This window comes from Carettochelys insculpta, chromosome 1 (genome assembly GCF_033958435.1).
Source record: "Carettochelys insculpta isolate YL-2023 chromosome 1, ASM3395843v1, whole genome shotgun sequence".
Lineage (NCBI taxonomy): Eukaryota > Metazoa > Chordata > Testudines > Carettochelyidae > Carettochelys > Carettochelys insculpta.
Genome location: NC_134137.1, coordinates 299,787,347 through 299,804,953, shown reverse-complemented (window position 1 = coordinate 299,804,953; position 17,607 = coordinate 299,787,347). Strand labels below are relative to the sequence as shown.

The 17,607-nt window shown below is 40.8% G+C and overlaps 1 protein-coding gene across 1 annotated transcript in view; it reads left to right on the top strand.

Moving 5' to 3' along the window:
• LRRIQ1 (leucine rich repeats and IQ motif containing 1) overlaps positions 1-17,607 on the top strand; it is a 209,033-nt gene that overhangs the window by 114,592 nt on the left and 76,834 nt on the right. Inside the window, exons 19-20 of the mRNA XM_074984002.1 lie at positions 15,245-15,334; positions 16,188-16,309. Coding sequence (XP_074840103.1) covers positions 15,245-15,334; positions 16,188-16,309 — 212 coding nt within the window. The remainder of the gene's footprint in view (positions 1-15,244; positions 15,335-16,187; positions 16,310-17,607) is intronic.

The window sequence follows — 17,607 nt, the reverse complement described above, 5'->3', positions numbered from 1 at the left end:
TTCTCATATCCTGATGATCCATATTGTCCTCACCTTGCTTTCAGTGGTTTACCGTGTGGTTCTAATTTGAAAAATGATTGAGACAAACATGGCACTCCAGAATGCCATTTTAATCATGATTTATCTATGAAATATGCTGTTTCCAAATGGAAATTTTTCCAACTGCCAGCCTTGAGAGCAGAAGCTCATATTTTTTCTGCCTGTCACCAGCCTGCACTACATAGATCTCCTTGCAAATTTACCAGCAGCAGCTGAGGTGTTGACTTGAGGGTATGCTGCTACTCCTTACTACTCAGGCATTTTACTTCCTGTGGCAGAGAGAGCCATCATGCTGCAAACTTGCCCACTACAAACAAAGTGTCTACCCATTTTGCTAGCAAGAAAACAGTATTAATCTCTCTCCATTCTGATTCTCTCTTAAGGTGTTTTTGTAACTTTGGGACTTAAAGGAAACATTTTTAAGCTCTCATGCGCATTTTTCCTTTCCCGAATAGCAGCGGAGGTCAAGGAAGAAGCATTGGTCAGAGGTCAAAGTGCTTTTTTCTGGAAATCTAACCTGCTTACCTCTACCAAATTGAATAGATCAGGAAAAGTAAAACCAAAAGAAAAGGCGAAATTATTCTTATTGGCTGCAATTCTAATATTCTTTCCATACACATACTTCATCAGCTGAACTGTTTTAAGGAAAAGTAGAACTTGAGACAAGCTGATTAAAAACTTATCAGGATGATAACATTTATGTAAAAAATAGGGCCAAATCCACCCAGTAACACGCTTTTATGCTTATGTAACTCGACTGACTGCAAAGGTGAATGCACAGAAATGTAATGTTGAAAAGTATTGGCCCAGTATGTACACTTTCTGTGACACATGACTGATAATGCCTCCTCTTCAAATTTTTATCTGATCTTTTTGTTTGACTAGTACTTGTGTAATGCCTTACCTTCAATTGAAAAACCAACTAAAACCTTTTAATGGAAATTATGTCATATTTGTCTAAGGAGACCCCCTTCAGTAGATGAAAATAAGTATAGCCACATTGGATTCAACTGCATTTAAACCAGCCAAAAGTTTGTCTCTGGCCTTGGATATATAAATATAGTTGGCTCCTGATTCCATATTAAGCTATGCAAGAGAACGCCTGTTGCTTTCATGCTTTGGAAAACTAGCCTGCAGAGTAATCTGATTTATCAAAATTCTAGGGATGAAAGAGAACTTTAAATGCACTAAAAAAAAATGGATCTCTAATTTCAAAGGCGGTTTTCATTCACAGTCAATCAGCAATACATAAACAAATGGGAAGGAATAATTCTGGACTCTTGCGCCAGGAAACCTGTGAGTTACAATTGCATTATTTCTTGAAACTTCTTTGCAAGAACTTAAGTTTACAGAGAGATTTCTATCACGTATACTAAGATTCTCATAGAAAATAAGGGTTAAAATAAGTGGTAAGAAGATTTATCCTGAAGTTCTCAATGCAATATCCCACAAAGAGTTGTTTTAGATAGAAATTTACAGCTTGCAGCCAGATAAAAAGCAATATTGTAATTTTTTTCTGATACACTCTTTTCTACTTCCATCATCCACAATGTTGGCCAACTTTATGGCTATGTCTACATGGCAGGCGCTATTTCAGTATTTGGTGATATCCTGAAATAGTTGCCCGCATCTAAGAAATGCATCCGTTGTCTCAAAATAGTTTGTGAGATAACGGGCGCACTATTCCGGCATCCCTGTACACCTCATCACAGCAGTACAAGGATGCCTCAAAATAGCACTTTATTTTGACATGTGGCATTGTTTAGACGGGCCACATCACAAAATAGCCTGTTTCAAAATCTACTCAAAATAAGATATGCAATGTGACACAAATTACGTATCTTATTTGAAGAATAGTGTACTATATAGACATAGCCTATGGGATTCCTTATTCCTGAGCCAAAGAAGAGAGAAAACAACTGTACAAGACACAAAATAGCATAGAAGAAGCTTTTGTCTCTGGCATGTCACATGAAAACAAATTGTGTCATCATCAGCATCTTGGTAGGTGACTCTTCTGAAAACACTATTGAATGTATTGAAAATGTTTTTATTTCAACACTTATCTACTCTGTTCCTCATTTCTGTTAAAGGTCAACAACACCTTTGGTGCTGTACAAGAACAAAGGGAAGACATCCTAACATGAAAAAGTTAGTTTAAATACAAAACTGAAAATGCTTTATGCATAGGGAAGGTCAGCATAATGATTAATTTTTCTGTTCCTGCACTCTTTGTGGTAAATACGGAAAAATCAATGTTAAAAAGGAATTTGGATTCCAAGAGGATAGAAGCTTAGTAAAATCAGGTTTAAGAGGATATTCCTTACTTAGAAATCATGTGTAAAAGACATCGTGACAGGATTGGGAACAGGAACTGAATAACCTCATAGGCAGAGCACAAGGCAAGGAAACTGAGGAGACAAAATTCAGAGGTATAGAATGGTGCTGAGTGTAGACATGCCTTCAGTTAACAGAAGCAGAGGATTTAGCTGTTAGGCCTGTGAAAATGTAAAGAGATACTTTTTAAATATTTTACTCATTTTCCCTTTTCTCCCATTCTTCTAATGCCACCATCATTCCCACAAGCCAACAAGGCACCTGAATTCAGAATAACTGGGAATAAGGCTGCTTCTACAAATGCCACCTCCCATCAACGATGGTATTGTAATGAGGCAACTCAAAGCAGGCTAATGAGGTGCTCACATGCATATTCAGCACCTCAGTGGCATAATGGCAGCTGCGCAAATTTCGAAGTGTAGATTGACAGTGTAGACGGGGGCAGCTTCGAAATAAGTGCCTTAATTTGACATTCCCTTACTCTGATCTAGTTCTGTGTGGAATAAGGGAATTTCGAAGCAGAGTGCTTATGTCAAAGCTGCCCCCATCTTCACTGTCACTCTGCAATTCGAAGTCTGTACTTTGAAATTCGCGTAGCCACCATTGTGCTAATGAGGCGCTGAATATGCACATTAGCACTTCATTAGCCTGCTTCAGATTACCTCATTACCATGCCACCTCTGCTGGGAGGTGGCATGTGTAGAAGCAGCCTAACTCTTTTCATTCCTTTGTGTACACGTGGAGAGTTCCAGACAGAATTCCCAAATTCTGGTTTCGAAGCACAGTGTAAACACAAAAACCACAAAAAGTCCTGTGGCACCTTATAGACTAAAAGATATTTTGGAGCATAAGCTTTTGTGGGCAAAGACCTGCTTCATCAGATGCATAAGTGGGGGGTTTCAGTACAGGGGAGGGCCAGAGCTGACAAGGTCTATTCAGTCAGGGTGGAAATGACCAATCGTTGGCAGTTAATGTGGAGTTGTGATCATCAAGAGAGAAGAAAACAAGTCAAGTCAGTCGGGAGATGTGGCCCATTGTCAGATGCTAATGTGGAGGTGTGAACATCAAGAGCAGAGAAACTGCTTTTGTAATGGGCCAACCACTCCCAATCTCTGTTCAATCCTTGGTTGATAGAGTCAAATTTGCAAATGAATTGCAGCTCAGAAATGTCTCTTTCCATTTTATTTTTGTAACCACAAATATGACAGGTTATTCTGGACAATCCCATGTTGTACAGTAGTGAGAGAAGGGGTCAGTTGATGGGAAAGGTGGTGATTAAGGAGATCAAAAAGATATTTTAATTTTGAAAAAGTGACAATATATTGAACAGCTTTCTTGTAAGTTCTTTTTCTAACATACAATATGTAGATATTTCAGTGACTACCTCAGTAGACCAACAGATTGTCCATATGTAGTACCCAGAAGCACTGAGACCTCATCTGGGGTGAGTGAAGTCTCTTCTCTACAGCCTCAGCTGACAGCTAGCTGGCCTTTAGCTCATGTGGTAGAGTGCAGGGCTTTAGACCCTCTGCTTTCAGGTTCTGTCTCTGGGGCCCGCAACCCAGGTCTGTCAGTGTTACACATACTTCCTAGCAATATAGTAATAAATATATTCTGTGTTTAATAGAAATATAGCTTAGGACAGAGTTACTACCTTGTAAACAAGAAGCATTGAGAAGGTATTATAATAATTGAATCATTTCCTAAATCTGCTTAGAAGCCTTCTGAGGGGTGCCTTGCCCATCGCCTTCTGAGGATAGCATCAGGCATTCTGCAGCCCCTCGTGCCCTATTCAGTACCTTCCGTCTCAGGGCTGTGTGGCCCACCAGCCATGGTCAGTGACCTTACCCCCAGTCCACCGGGCAGTGTGGCCCAAGAGCCAGTCAGTCTTCTCCCCCACAGTCTTCAGGGTAGTGTTGCTCAATGGCCAAAGTCAGTCTATTCAGCACTAGTCTGCAAGGTAGTGTAGTCCAATAACCAGTCAGTCTTCTCATCCCCAATCTAGAGGACAGTGCTGCCCAATGGCCAGAGTGAGTCAATTAAATTCTTCTTGTGGTCTCAGGGTAATATGGCCTAGTGATCAGCAACCAACCAACCAACAGGTGTAAATCCCTGTATGGGGCTGATGATTATGGAGTAGGTGGGCTTGGACCCTCCCTCTGCACTGGGTCCCAGCCAAGGTCCTGCCCTTTCCTTCTTAAAAAGTCACTTACCCGTCAACAACACTACTGCAATTATTTGTTACAATTTTATTAATTTTGTTTAAATTGTTCCAAGCAGAATTCTACAGTTTTATATACTGTTATCTGCAAAGTGCTGAGCTCCCATTGGCTAACATAGAACTGTGAGTGCTCTGTACTTTGAAATATCAGGTCCAAAATGAGAAGTAGTTAATAAAAGCTGGGTTTATAATACTCTGGACAGAGAAGTTGGGATTATTTTAGAATGAACACATTAAAGGTAGGAGAGACTAGCTATATATGAAAAGATTATGTTGTAAGCTATGGAGTGGAGGAATTCACTGATTATTGAAAGTCATTTATGAGACACCGTGATACTGAGGGAAAATAATCACAGGATTACATTAACAGAAGTTTGGAGAATTTTATTCAGTGAATCACTGAATTATGTTCTGTGTCCTAATGGATATACCAGAAAGTACTTCCACTATAAGAATTCCTAATTACTACAGATAGAACACTCTAGTTTGGCACCCTTAGGTCCTGACTGGTGCCAAACCAGAGAATTTGCTGAAACATGGGAACTCAGTATTGTCCAGCAGCATTACCCACACTTCCATTGCTTACCAGGCTCTTAGCCAGACTGCCACAGGGATCAAAAGAGTGATCTGTTCTGTCGACAGCAGCTGGACTTCCTGGCCACGCTCTCAACAGAACAGCCAACCAGAAGCACAGCAGTAAAGGTTATCCAGTGTCCTTGAAGCCCTGTCTGTTGACACAGGGCCTCCGAAGTGTCTAGAAAGTCTTTCTGTTGACAGAATCTTTCAAAAGAGGCATTCTGCCTCATGGGGTAGTGGCAGAACGCTGTTGAACAGAAATGCCGCATTCTGTCAATTTACTCTCAACAGAACGCTTTGAGAATGTGGACACTCCATGGGTTTTGTCAACAAAATGCCAGTTTTGTCGACAAAACTATCTAGTGCAGACATTAGCCTTCTAATAAACACAGAATTGATTTTTTTATGTAACCCATGTAATCATGCTTTCCACTTTTTACATGTCTTTAGTCTCTACCATCTTTTGTTTTTCTTTTTCAATCAGAGTAGACCCTTGGTGTCTTAGGGATGTTAATATTTAATTGGCTATCCATTGTGGGGCTGGAGCAGTGGACCTGGAGCAGGACCAGCTTGGGCACAGTCCAATCTGGCTCCACTGCAGCCTGGGCACACAACGGATGGGGGCTCTCCCCTATTTAATCAGTTAACTGGTTAAACTTAACATTTAACTGATTAACTAATTAAATAGGATATGACATCCCTAAGTATTTATTTGGAGACTATGAACAGGAGCTCTTGAGCTTGGTACTGTAGAATTCTCTAGGGATAAATATAGTAGAATAATATACATTTTGAAAATCAGAGATGTGTTTGTTATTGTTGGCCAAATCAAATGACATTTTACTATATTTTTAATACATAGTACTTTTGTAGTAGTGCCAAATATGCTTCATTTTAATAAATCTGGCCTCCATGATAAATCTGTTGTCTTGGAAATGTTAGTTACTGTACATTTTACAATTTTTAATAGTACTTTGCTATTCTGTGCTGTGGTGTCCCTTTCTTCCAGTTTTAGACATTTTGTATTTTATGTATAATTGTGAAACGAATAAAAGACTATTAAAATGGTAGCATTCAAATTCAGTAATTCATAAAAACTAATTTAAAATAATAGATTAAAGCTTCAACATAAATCTAAAAGCCCAAGAAAGAATATTAGTAAGCAATACATACTCCCCCTGACGGTCATAGTGAAAGTCTGGATTTCTACGTACAATGATTCCGCAACCGTGCTCAGACTGACATTATACGCAAACAATGCCAAATGAGACACAATCTCAACTATGCTGAATGCTATGCTGTCCAGAGTCTCAAAAATAACCCAGACATTATAATCAAACCAGCTGACAAAGGGGAAGCTGTTGTCATCATGAATAAGTCAGACTATGAACAGAAGGCAGCCAGAAAACTCTCCAACACCACATTTTACAGACCTCTCTCCTGTCATCCCACTTTGGAATTCCAAAAGAAATTACAACAACTACTTGAGGCACTCCCTGCTGCTAATTGGGACCTTATTCACTCAGGCACACCATCTGAGCCCCATCCTGGATTATTCTATTTGCTTCCCAAAATCCACAAACCTGGGAACCCCGAATGACCTATCATTTCGGGTATTGGCACCTTACCGCTGGAATATCCAGTTATGTGGACTCCCTCCTCAAACCCTATGCCACCAGCACTCCCAGCTATCTCCAAGGTACCACTGACTTCCGCAGGAAATTACAAAACATCAGAAAAGTTCCTGACAACACCATCCTTGCCACCATGGACGTAGAGGCTCTGTACACTAATATTCCACATGAAGACGGATTACAAGTGATCAGGAATACCATCCCTGATGTCACCACAGCCAATCTGGTGTCTGACCTCTGTAACTTTGTTCTCACCCACAATTATTTCTGATTTGGGGACAATTTATACCTCCTGATTAGTGGAACTGCTGTGGGCACCCGCATGGCCCCACAATATGCTAATATATTTATGGCTGATCTGGAACAAAGATTCCTCAGCTCTCATCCCCTATTACCCCTCCTCTACTTAAGATACATTGATGACATCTTTATGATTTGGACCCATGGTATAGAGATTCTAGAAGAATTCCACAAAGACTTTAACAATCTGCACCCCACCATCAACTTATGCTTCGATTACTCCATGCGAGAGATACATTTCCTGGACATTACAGTACAAATCAAGGATGGCCTGATTGGTACCACACTCTACCGGAAACCCACTGATCACTATACTTACCTACAAGCTTCTAGCTTCCATCCTGCACACACAACTAGATCCATTGTTTACAGTCAAGCCCTGAGGTACAATCACATTTGCTCTGATCCTACTGACAGAAATCAAAAACTACAAGATCTTTACCAAATATTCACAAACCTGAATTACCCACCAGGAGAAATAAAAAAAAAAAAAAAACAAATCGACAGGGCCAGACAAATACCCAGAGATCTGCTACTCCAAGATAGGCCCAAAAAAGCCAAGAACAGAACACCACTGGTCATTACCTACAGCCCCCAATTCAAACCACTGTAACGCATTATTAAAGACCTACAACGTATCCTTAATCAGGATGCCACACTCCAGAAGGCTCTAGGTGACAGACCTGTGCTCTTCTACAGACAACCTCCCAACCTTATGAGGATTCTCACCAACAGCCACAGTCTATACCGCAGGAACACCAGTCCTGGAACTTTTCCTTGCAACAAAGCCCGCTGCCAGCTTTGTCCACATATCTATTCTGGAGATACCATCACTGGACCTAACCAGATTATTCACAGACTCACGGGCACATTCTCATGTTCCTCAACTAACATCGTATATGCCATTATGTGCCAACAATGCCCACATGCTTTGTATATTGGACAGACTTCAAACTCTCTTAGACAAAGAATTAATGGGCACAAAATATCCATAAAAACACTCGTGATCCACAAACTGGTCAGCCAACATTTTAATGGAATGGGCCATTCTGTTAATGACTTAAAAGTTTGCTGAATGACTTAAAAGTCTTACTGAAGAGGAATTTTCACAACAGTCTTGAAAGAGAGGCTGCTGAACTCTCTTTTATATTCAAATTTGACACCTTAACACGTGGTTTGAACCGGGATGGGAATTTTCTGGGTCATTATAGGGGCTCTTTTGCATACTTGGCTTAATCTAATTCTTGACTTGCCCCCCCCCACCCCTCTACTCTCTGATTTGCTCACCTTGATCATTTTTTTTTGTGATTTGTCTTCGTTGATTACTATTTTTGGTTCTCTGTGCCTTAAATATTGAGTCTATTGGTATGGCTATGGTCTGAAGAAGTGGGTCTGTCCCATGAAAGCTCACCTAATAAATTATTTTGGTAGTCTTTAAAGTGCTACTTTACTGCTTTTTTGTTTTAATAGTATGTAGACTAGCACAGCTTTCTCTCTGTTACATATCTAAAATAAAGGACTCCAATCCAATCAATACTCTATCTAGGGCCCATCATGTTAATCTAGTCTGACTTCCTACATACTGCAGGCCACAGAGTTTCACCCATTCATTTTGAATATACGCCCATAATCTCTGGCTGAGCTCCTGAAGTCCTCAAATCATAAAGCTTTCTAGATTTCTATGTTTATTTTTGTCGACTGATTTCTCTTTCAAATTAACTCATTGTAGAATAAAAACTTCAAATGCCAGGTCTACAGTCTTGACCAAAGATATGAGAGCCAAGCTTGGGTCTTATTCTGCGTTAATAAATGTTTTGCAGAATCTTCTTTCAGATATGCCTGCCCCAGGTAGCTTCAGTGTGATTACCCAACAGTGACTGATTACAATTCAGTATTATCAGGAGAAAGGGACTGTAACTGTGCTGGCTCAGTACTACTGAAACATAATGAGACTTCTGAGCTGCTTGATAGACCAGCCTGCCTGATTGGATGAGGCTGCCATCAGGCCTGTTCTAAAAAGCAGAAAGAACAATAGCTTGCTGACTGCTCAGTGGACACTCCCGCAGAATTTCTGCCTATCTGGGCTTATCTCTTACCAAAACTAACTGTAGCTCTGAATCCTCACAGCATTATTGCCTCAACCCTTGGCTCTGGCCTTTGGACTTTAACCCTGGTTGTGGCCCTGTCTAGATGTCAAATGGAATCCTGCCACTAGACCTGATGCTTGTTCCAACCACTAGTTCTGACTGCCTATGACCCAGTCTCCTGTCAATGCACAGAAGAAATAACAGATTCCAATACTTTCTTAGCTGTTGACTTTGTAGTGCTAACAGAAACGGAGATTTTTGAATAAGATCTGTCACCTTCATAAAACTGCTTTTTGGAACAGAACTGTCTTACATTGTCGGTGAGATTACTCATGACAGGCTTGCAGGACTAGACTTGGGATGAGTGAAGACTCATTTGGACTATTGGAAGTGGAGTTTTGCTTGTTAATTGAAACTGAGTACAAATTTAAGAGGCTGTGAAGAGTAATCCTGTGTAAATGAGTACCTCTTCCAAATGAGATGTATGGTAGTCTCACTTAATTTAAAAAAAATCCAGATTTGACAACCACTAAAATTGTACTTTATATCAAGATTGAAGAGCTTATAAGCTTCAAAACATCTTCCCAAAGCTGAGAAACTACACATACAATGAATATAATTTTAAATACTGAGGTCCAAAGTTCAAGTCCATAGTTTGCTCATGTATATTCCAGTAGGTTTGTGCCCATGCCACATGCATGATCACTGCAGAATGTTTCCCTTAGCACTGCTTGTTGGGTCAGCTTTGGAGCTCTTCGGTGGGGCACATTTGAGGCACAGTATATAAGACACTGCTGACATCTCCCACTCTTTCATTTCCTTCTTACTGCCAATGATGGTAATTGGAGTTTCTCAGCCTCTTGCATTACAGGAGCTTTGGTATCCATTGTTAGGTTAGTGTTAGTTAGCATGGGGGAGTTCCCCCTCCATTTTACAGTTCCTCTGATGGGTGTGGTTTGATCTCAGGGCTTTAAGTCACATGAAGACTGTGGGAAGCCTGTGCCCAAGAGCAACCCACACTGATCTTGCTTTAAGTGCCTCGGTGAGCACCATCAACACATGCACTATTTGCAGGAGTTTCAGGCCTTACACTAAAAAGGAGCAAGACCAGTGTCTGAAGCTCCTGCTCATGGAGGCAGCTCTTCATTCTTAAATCATACTGCATCAACACTGGCTCTGGGAATGAGCAGCACCACCACCCCTCAGTATCTTGCAAAGTGAGGATGGAATCACCACAGGCGAGTTCAAGATAGTACCATTGTTTCCCTTCCCCAGGGCCACATGAGAAGAAGAGGATAAATAGAATCCAGTCTCCAGGCAAGCGTCCCCAAAAGGACACCAGTAGAGTGCACCATAAGTCTGGGCACCTGGAGGCCCACCACATGGCTCATTTGGTCCACCTTGTCTCCATTGGTTAGGAGGACTTGTTGGAGGACTTGGACTCTCCCTCCTTTCTCAAAATTTTGAGGCCACCAGGGACTTGATTGCCATGATTGTGGAAGCTACACCTTGGCATGACTTGGCTATTGCACCCATCAGCTCTGAAGCTGGACCTGGTGCCCACACAGGCTTCAATGGGGACCCAAGCTCTGGCACAGTGGCTAACACTGTCTCTGGTGCCCTTGTCAGTGCCATAGGTATCACAACTGGGCCAGCAATGGGGAATGCTCATGATGTGACACCGATTGATATCACCACAGTCATGTGTTCTGGTTATACTTAGGAAGACATCTATATACCTTTCTGCCCTTCCCCTCCTACACAGGGTTCTCCTCAAAATTCAGCAGGACAAGGCATCCCTCATACTGTTGGTGCCAGTGTAGCCCAGACAGCATTGATTCACCAGGCTCCTGACCCCATTGGTGGACAGTCCACTAGAGCTGCCTCTGTTCCTTGATCTGATTGCCCAGGACTGGAGAATCTAGGGGAAAGGTAGATACGTTGGAGGGTAGAGAGCGAATCCAGAGTGACCTGGATAAATTGGAGGACTGGGCCAAAAGAAATCTCATGCAGTTCAATAAGGAGAAGTGTGGAGTCCTGCACCTGGGGCGGAAGAATCCCAAACATTGTTACAGGCTGGGGACCGACTGGCTCAGCAGCAGTACGATAGAAAGGGACCTAGGGGTTATGGTGGATGAAAGGCTGGATATGAATAAACAGTGTTCCCTTGTAGCCAAGAAAGCTAACGGCATACTGGGGTGCATTAGGAGCAGCATTTCGAGCAGATCTAGGGAAGTAGTTATTCCTCTTTATTCGGGACTGGTGAGGCCACATCTGGAATATTGTGTTCAGTTTTGGGCCCCCCAGTATAAAAAGAATGTGGATTTGCTGGAGCAGGTTCAGTGAAGGGCAACAAAAATGATTAAGGGTCTGGAGCACAAGACCTATGAGGATAGGCTGAGGGATTTGGGTTTCTTTAGTTTACAGAAGAGAAGACTTAGAGGTGATTTAATAGCAGCCTTCAACTTCCTGAAAGGGAGCTCTAAAAAGGAGGGTGAGAAACTGTTCTCAGTGGTGTCAGATGGCAGAACAAGGAGTAATGGTCAGAAGTTGAAGAGGGAAAGCTGTAGGTTAGATATTAGGAAAAACTACTTCACCAGGAGGGTGGTGAAGCATTGGAATGCGTTGCCTAGAGAGGTGGTGGATTCTCCTTCCCTTGAGGTTTTTAAGTCCTGGCTGGACAAGGTCCTGGCTGTGATGACTTAAGGGGGGGTTGATCCTGCTTGAAGCAGGGGGCTGGATTAGATGACCTCCTGAGGTCTCTTCCAGCCCTGTGATTCTGTGACTGTGGCTGCGTCCAGCATTCCAACATGGCATCCTTCCACTTCGTGGTATGAAGGCTGTGTGGTTGACCCAATTTGAGCAGCAATACTTGGACTCATTATGTGAGGTGCTCATGGGTAACTGCCTTTGCAGGCACCATATGTGGCAATGTGGAAAGAGTTTATGGTCTGAGTCCCTCACTGGGGATACTTCCACAACAACAGCCCTATTCCCCAGTGTTTGATTACCTCTTGCACCTGAAGCACCGGGCTGTGGCTGTTTCGTCTTGTAGGCCCACCTTGCAGCCATCTCCACCTTCCATCTGGGGAAATGGAGTAAATCAGTTCTCAGAAACAACCCTATGATGGGGAGGTTTATAAAGGACCTGGAGAAGTTGTACTGATTCCCCACCTGGGGCCTGAACCTAGTCCTTTCTAAGCCCCTGGTGACCTGCTTCTTGTCATACGTCTCCTAGAGGGTGGCTTTTCTGGTGGCCATAACCTCAGCCGGAAGGGTCTCCAAGCTCCAGACTCTGGCTTTGGAATTGTCTTTGTTCAGCTACTCCTTCACCTAGTATTTCTGACTGAAGTGGCTTCCTACTTTCATATTAACCAGGACATATTTTTGCTGGTGTTCATATGAATCAAGACTTTTTATTTTGCTGGTGTTATTTCTAAAACCCTCTGCCACCAACAGGGAGGGCCTTCTGCTTGCAGGATATCATACATGCCCTGGTGTTTTACATTGAAGGTACAAAACTCTTTCATACATCATCACAACTCTTTATTGTAATAGTGGAGAGGATGAAAGGTCTCCCCATACCAGCCCAATGGCTTTCATCCTGGATCACATCCTGCATCTGGGTGTGCTACAACTCAGCTTAAAGTCCCAGCACTGGTGGAGAAAGCATATTCCACAAGGGTGCGGAAGTCTGTATCCAGGACATCTGTCAGACAGTTACATGATCATCTAGCTACACTTTCATGTTGCAGTATGCTGCCTCTTAGCAGACATGGGACAATGCAGCTTTCAGCAGGGCGTTCCTGCAATCATCAGCTAGGAGATCTCTGACTCCTCCTCCAGGGGAAGCTGCTGGTGAGTCACTTATTGGAGTGCACATGGCAATCACTCAGAGGAGAAGAACAGGCTACCTATCTTTCGTAAATGTTCTTCTTTGAAGATGTGTTGCTCATGTCCATTCCAAATCCCACTCTTCTCCCCTCTGCCAGAAGGAACTTAAAGGGTTGAAGGTCAACAGTGTCTTATATACTGCAACTCGAGGGTGCCATGCCGGGGGCTCCACAGCCAACCCAACGGGTACTGATAATCATGCATGAGGCATATGCATACACCTATTGGAACGGACAAGAGCAACACATCTCAAAGAACAACAGTATGAACATTTTATACCATTCCAAACCAAAATCTTGGAAACTGCCATTTCTCGCTCTGATGGGTCATGACGTGTCAAACCTGGGATTAGTCACTGTTTATGCATCTGAATGAATGTTGTCCATCTCACGTCTCAGATTGGTGGCTCTTAAAATTTGAGTGCAAAGGCACAATTCACATTTGGAATGGCACTTTAATATTTGTTTTTAAATGGTCATGATTTGAAGCTGCTCGTTGGTTGTGAGTGTTAAAATGAGTTCCAAAGGAGATTGATCAGTGGAAAGAGGGCAAATGAGACAGTCACAGATGCATGATAAATTTATTTGTTGCATGTGTTTGAAATTTAGCACACTGATATTTCCTTAACATGCAGCCAATATGAGGGCATTAAAGGAAAACTTACAAAACTGTTCTAGAAATTAAACAATAAATGAGAAGTAACAATGCTGATAGATCCAGTATAAAAGAAGAAGAAATAGAATGTGATCTGAATTTAATAAATTGTTAAACCCCAAATATAAAATATAGTGAATTCCATCATATCAAGCTTAAAAAAAATCTAGAAACAAGAAGTCTATCATGGAATTTCTTGAGATTTAAAACTTGCATATAAACTGTGAAAAAATTGCTTCAGGAATTTTTGAGTAAGTATGGAAGATGAATGGCGATTCAGGATCATATAATGCTTATACATGACAACCGTTTTAAAATCAACATTGTGTTTGACCATCATCCAAGGTTACCTTTTCAAAATAAGTGATATATGAATTTGTCATTTCCTCTTTGGAAAGAACCTGGATGCGCCCATTGTTCACCAGTGTAAGATGTGCAAAGACTTGTTAAGTAAGCTAGCCAATAAAAAGTATTGTAATATTATATTAAGATATTCAAAGCTGGGAGTTCTGATGCAGACAGAAAAGAATTCAAACTAATAATATCCCACACATGGGCAAAAGACATTCTTGAAATATATATTCAACTTTTTGGAAGAAAGAGTAGGATTAGAATGAACCTCAAGGCTCTTATCTGCTGAAACAGGAACAATCTGAGTGACTGAGTTGTCAGTAAAATAAGGCAGATTCTTACAGATATTTATGTATGTCATCAGGATATGTGTAACACTTCTCTAAAAGCGTTAAGGGAAAATGTGGTATGAAAAAGTTTATACAATAAAAAGAAAAGAAATTACAGAGTGACTGAGTTTTAAATTAGTTAAAAAGAAGGTACCCTTTAGGATTTGATTCTGCCACTTATGTGAGTTGTCCCATTAGGCTATATAAATCAGTTGGATTACTTGAGTGAATAAGCTTTGCACAGTCTTACCCATTGATTTTAGTGGGACTGTCCATCAGAGAAGCACAGTGCAGCATGAGTAAGGGTGGTGGCATCAGGCATGCAAATGGGGATTTAAAATACTAATTGTTCAAAAAAGCCAGCAAGTTTCTCTGTGATTTTATATTAATATTTGAAAACTACTTCAGCTGTGTAGTTTTTTCCAGGGTTTGACCTTCTGCTTTAGTGCCTCTTATTTGCTTACTGCAACTTAATCCAAAATTGTTGAAGTAAATGACAATCTGTGAAAAAGATAGAAACATCTGAATGATGGATTTATTTGTGTATTTTTGTTCTTCTTCTAACGTGCCTACTACATGAGGTATCTTGGTACATGATCATGGTCCCAGAAGTTGCAATAATACTAATAGTAAATAATAATAGAAATCAATCCAGTACAGTACCATCAGAATTGTGACTGTGATTACATGGCAGATTGTAATTCTTTCATACAACATAAATGCATTTGAATCAAAATTCAAGACAGTTTAAAAGAGACTGTGCAAATTATTAAATTAAAGTTAAACTGTTTTGTCAATGCATAACTTTACTCATTTGTACAGGCTGCCTTAGAGCAAGAATGGCTAGCTTCGGATTCCACCCGCTTCCCTTCAAAAACACTGCTGCTCACAAACCAGCTACATTGGCCAAAGGTAACATGTCATGGAAACTTCTTACTCTTCGGTCTTTGTTCATTCCTTGAGGATATGCTACATGGGGTGATTAATATTTCAATTTATTGACTTGAAAAACACAATTACTTTTAGAAGCCTCGGACTTCCTCTTCATCCCCAGATGTAATTTTTCATGTAGCTTTTCTTTCATTTGCTTAATTTTTTCTTTATTTTGGATTTCTTTCAACACTTTACTTCACAGTAGCTAAAAAAAAACAAGATGATGTTCTTCATCTGCACATTTGGCAATGGATTAAAAATTGCTTGTTGACACATTGCTTTAAAAATACTAAAGTCTGCATAATATAGAAACAGCTGAGGACTTTCAGAACAGCTAAAGGTCATTGAACTGTAACGTCTGTTAGTTATTTGATAAACTTTGAAGTTTCTGCTTTCTGGGGGGGTTTGTTTTCATTTTAGATTTTTCCCATTTTTCTATATGCTATATGCAAAGTATTCTTTAAAATATTTTAAATATTTTTGTCCATATTAAAACAATGGACATCCATAAATGTATTGGGATTATCTTTTTTTTTTCACTTTTATGATATAATCATACTCACCAGCATTTTGTAATATTCCACAAAGCATTTAATTAATTGAAGATAATGTCTGTGATGGATCTATCATGTTTGTTTATGCCTCTGAGATGCACACAAACAGTATGATGGTGCAAGCATACTCATGTATAACTACACAAGAGTTGCCCATTAAAATCAGCAAAGCTATTTGTGTGCATAAAATAAAGTTTCTGATTAAGCATTTGTAGGATCAGGACCAAAGTTAACATATTAATCACAAACTGTTTTTAACATTTTCCCTTATGTACAAGAATCCTAGGCCTTTAAATTCAGCTCATGATTCATTTAATTTACTGTGGCCTCCATATGAAGCCTGGCAGTGTGATGAGAGACAACATTCATTTTCACCAGAAAACACACAGTTTAAAATCAGGTAATCCAAAATGATTTTTTTATTGCTACCAGTATGCCTCTTTTTGGTGTTTATTACAGTAGTTTGATTGGTAACTTAAATAATTACTAATTTTTAAGTAAATGCACCTGTAAATTATAAAATATTAACAAAAAGTCTTAATGTGTAGACCTTAACATATATAGATTAGGGTTGCCAGTTTTCTCATGGCACAAAACCAAAGACCTTTGTCTTGCCCCCATTCTCACCCATTCCTGAAGAAGGCCCCCTCATCCTATGCCCCTCTCTCTCCCTCACTTTCACCAGGCTGAGGTAGGCAGTTATGGTCTAGCAGAGGGTGAGGGCTCTGGCTGGAGATGCAGGTTCTGAGGTGGGGTCATGTATGAGGTTTTTGGGATACAGAAGGGGGCTCAGAGCTCAGGTGGGAGTTGTGATGCATGGAGGAGAGACCATGGGTGTGCAGACTCTAAGGTGAGGCTGGAGATGAGCAGTTTCATAGACTCACAGGTATGGAAGGGACCTGGAGAGGTCATCTAATCTAGTCTCCTGCACTCCTGGCAATAGTAAGCATTATCTAGACCATTCCTGACAGGTGTTTGTCTAACCTGCTCTTAAAAGTCTCCAGTAATGGAGATTCTGCCATATTCCTAGGCAGTTTATTCCAATGCTTAACCACACTGACTGACTTTTTTCCTGATGTTCAACTGACATTTCTGTTGCTGCAGTTTAAGCCCACTGTTTCTTGAACTATCCTCAGCAGTTAAAAAGAATCATTTTTCTCCCTCCTTCTTGTAACAACCCTTCCTGTATCCAAAAACCATTATCAAGTCCCCTCTCTGTCTTCTCTTTTCCAGACTATACAGGTCCAGTTTTTTACAATTTTGCTTCAGAGGTCATGTTTTCCAGGCCTTTAATCATTTTGGTTGCTCTTCTCTGGACTGTTTTCAGTTTGTCCACATCTTATCTGGTTCCCAGAATTGGACACAGTTCTCCTGTTGAGGCCTAAACAGTGTTGAGGAGAGCGAAATAATTACTTCTTGTGTCTTGGGAATAAAGTCGAATTTATTGGAGTCAACTTTTTAACACTGGATTTTATAAAGTTGAATTTGAGTTTCTGAAACTGCTACAAAGTCAGTTTAGTGTGTCTCCATCCAGTTGCCTAAGTTTGACTGTGGCAGCAGTGCACTGTGGGCACCTATCCCAAAATTCCTCCAGACTCATTGCATTTTGGAATTCTGTGCCAGTTTCTTGTGGGGAAAAATAGTCACTGCAAGTGGTTCTGGGTTTCTGATATCATCATCCCAGAATGCATTTCCCTA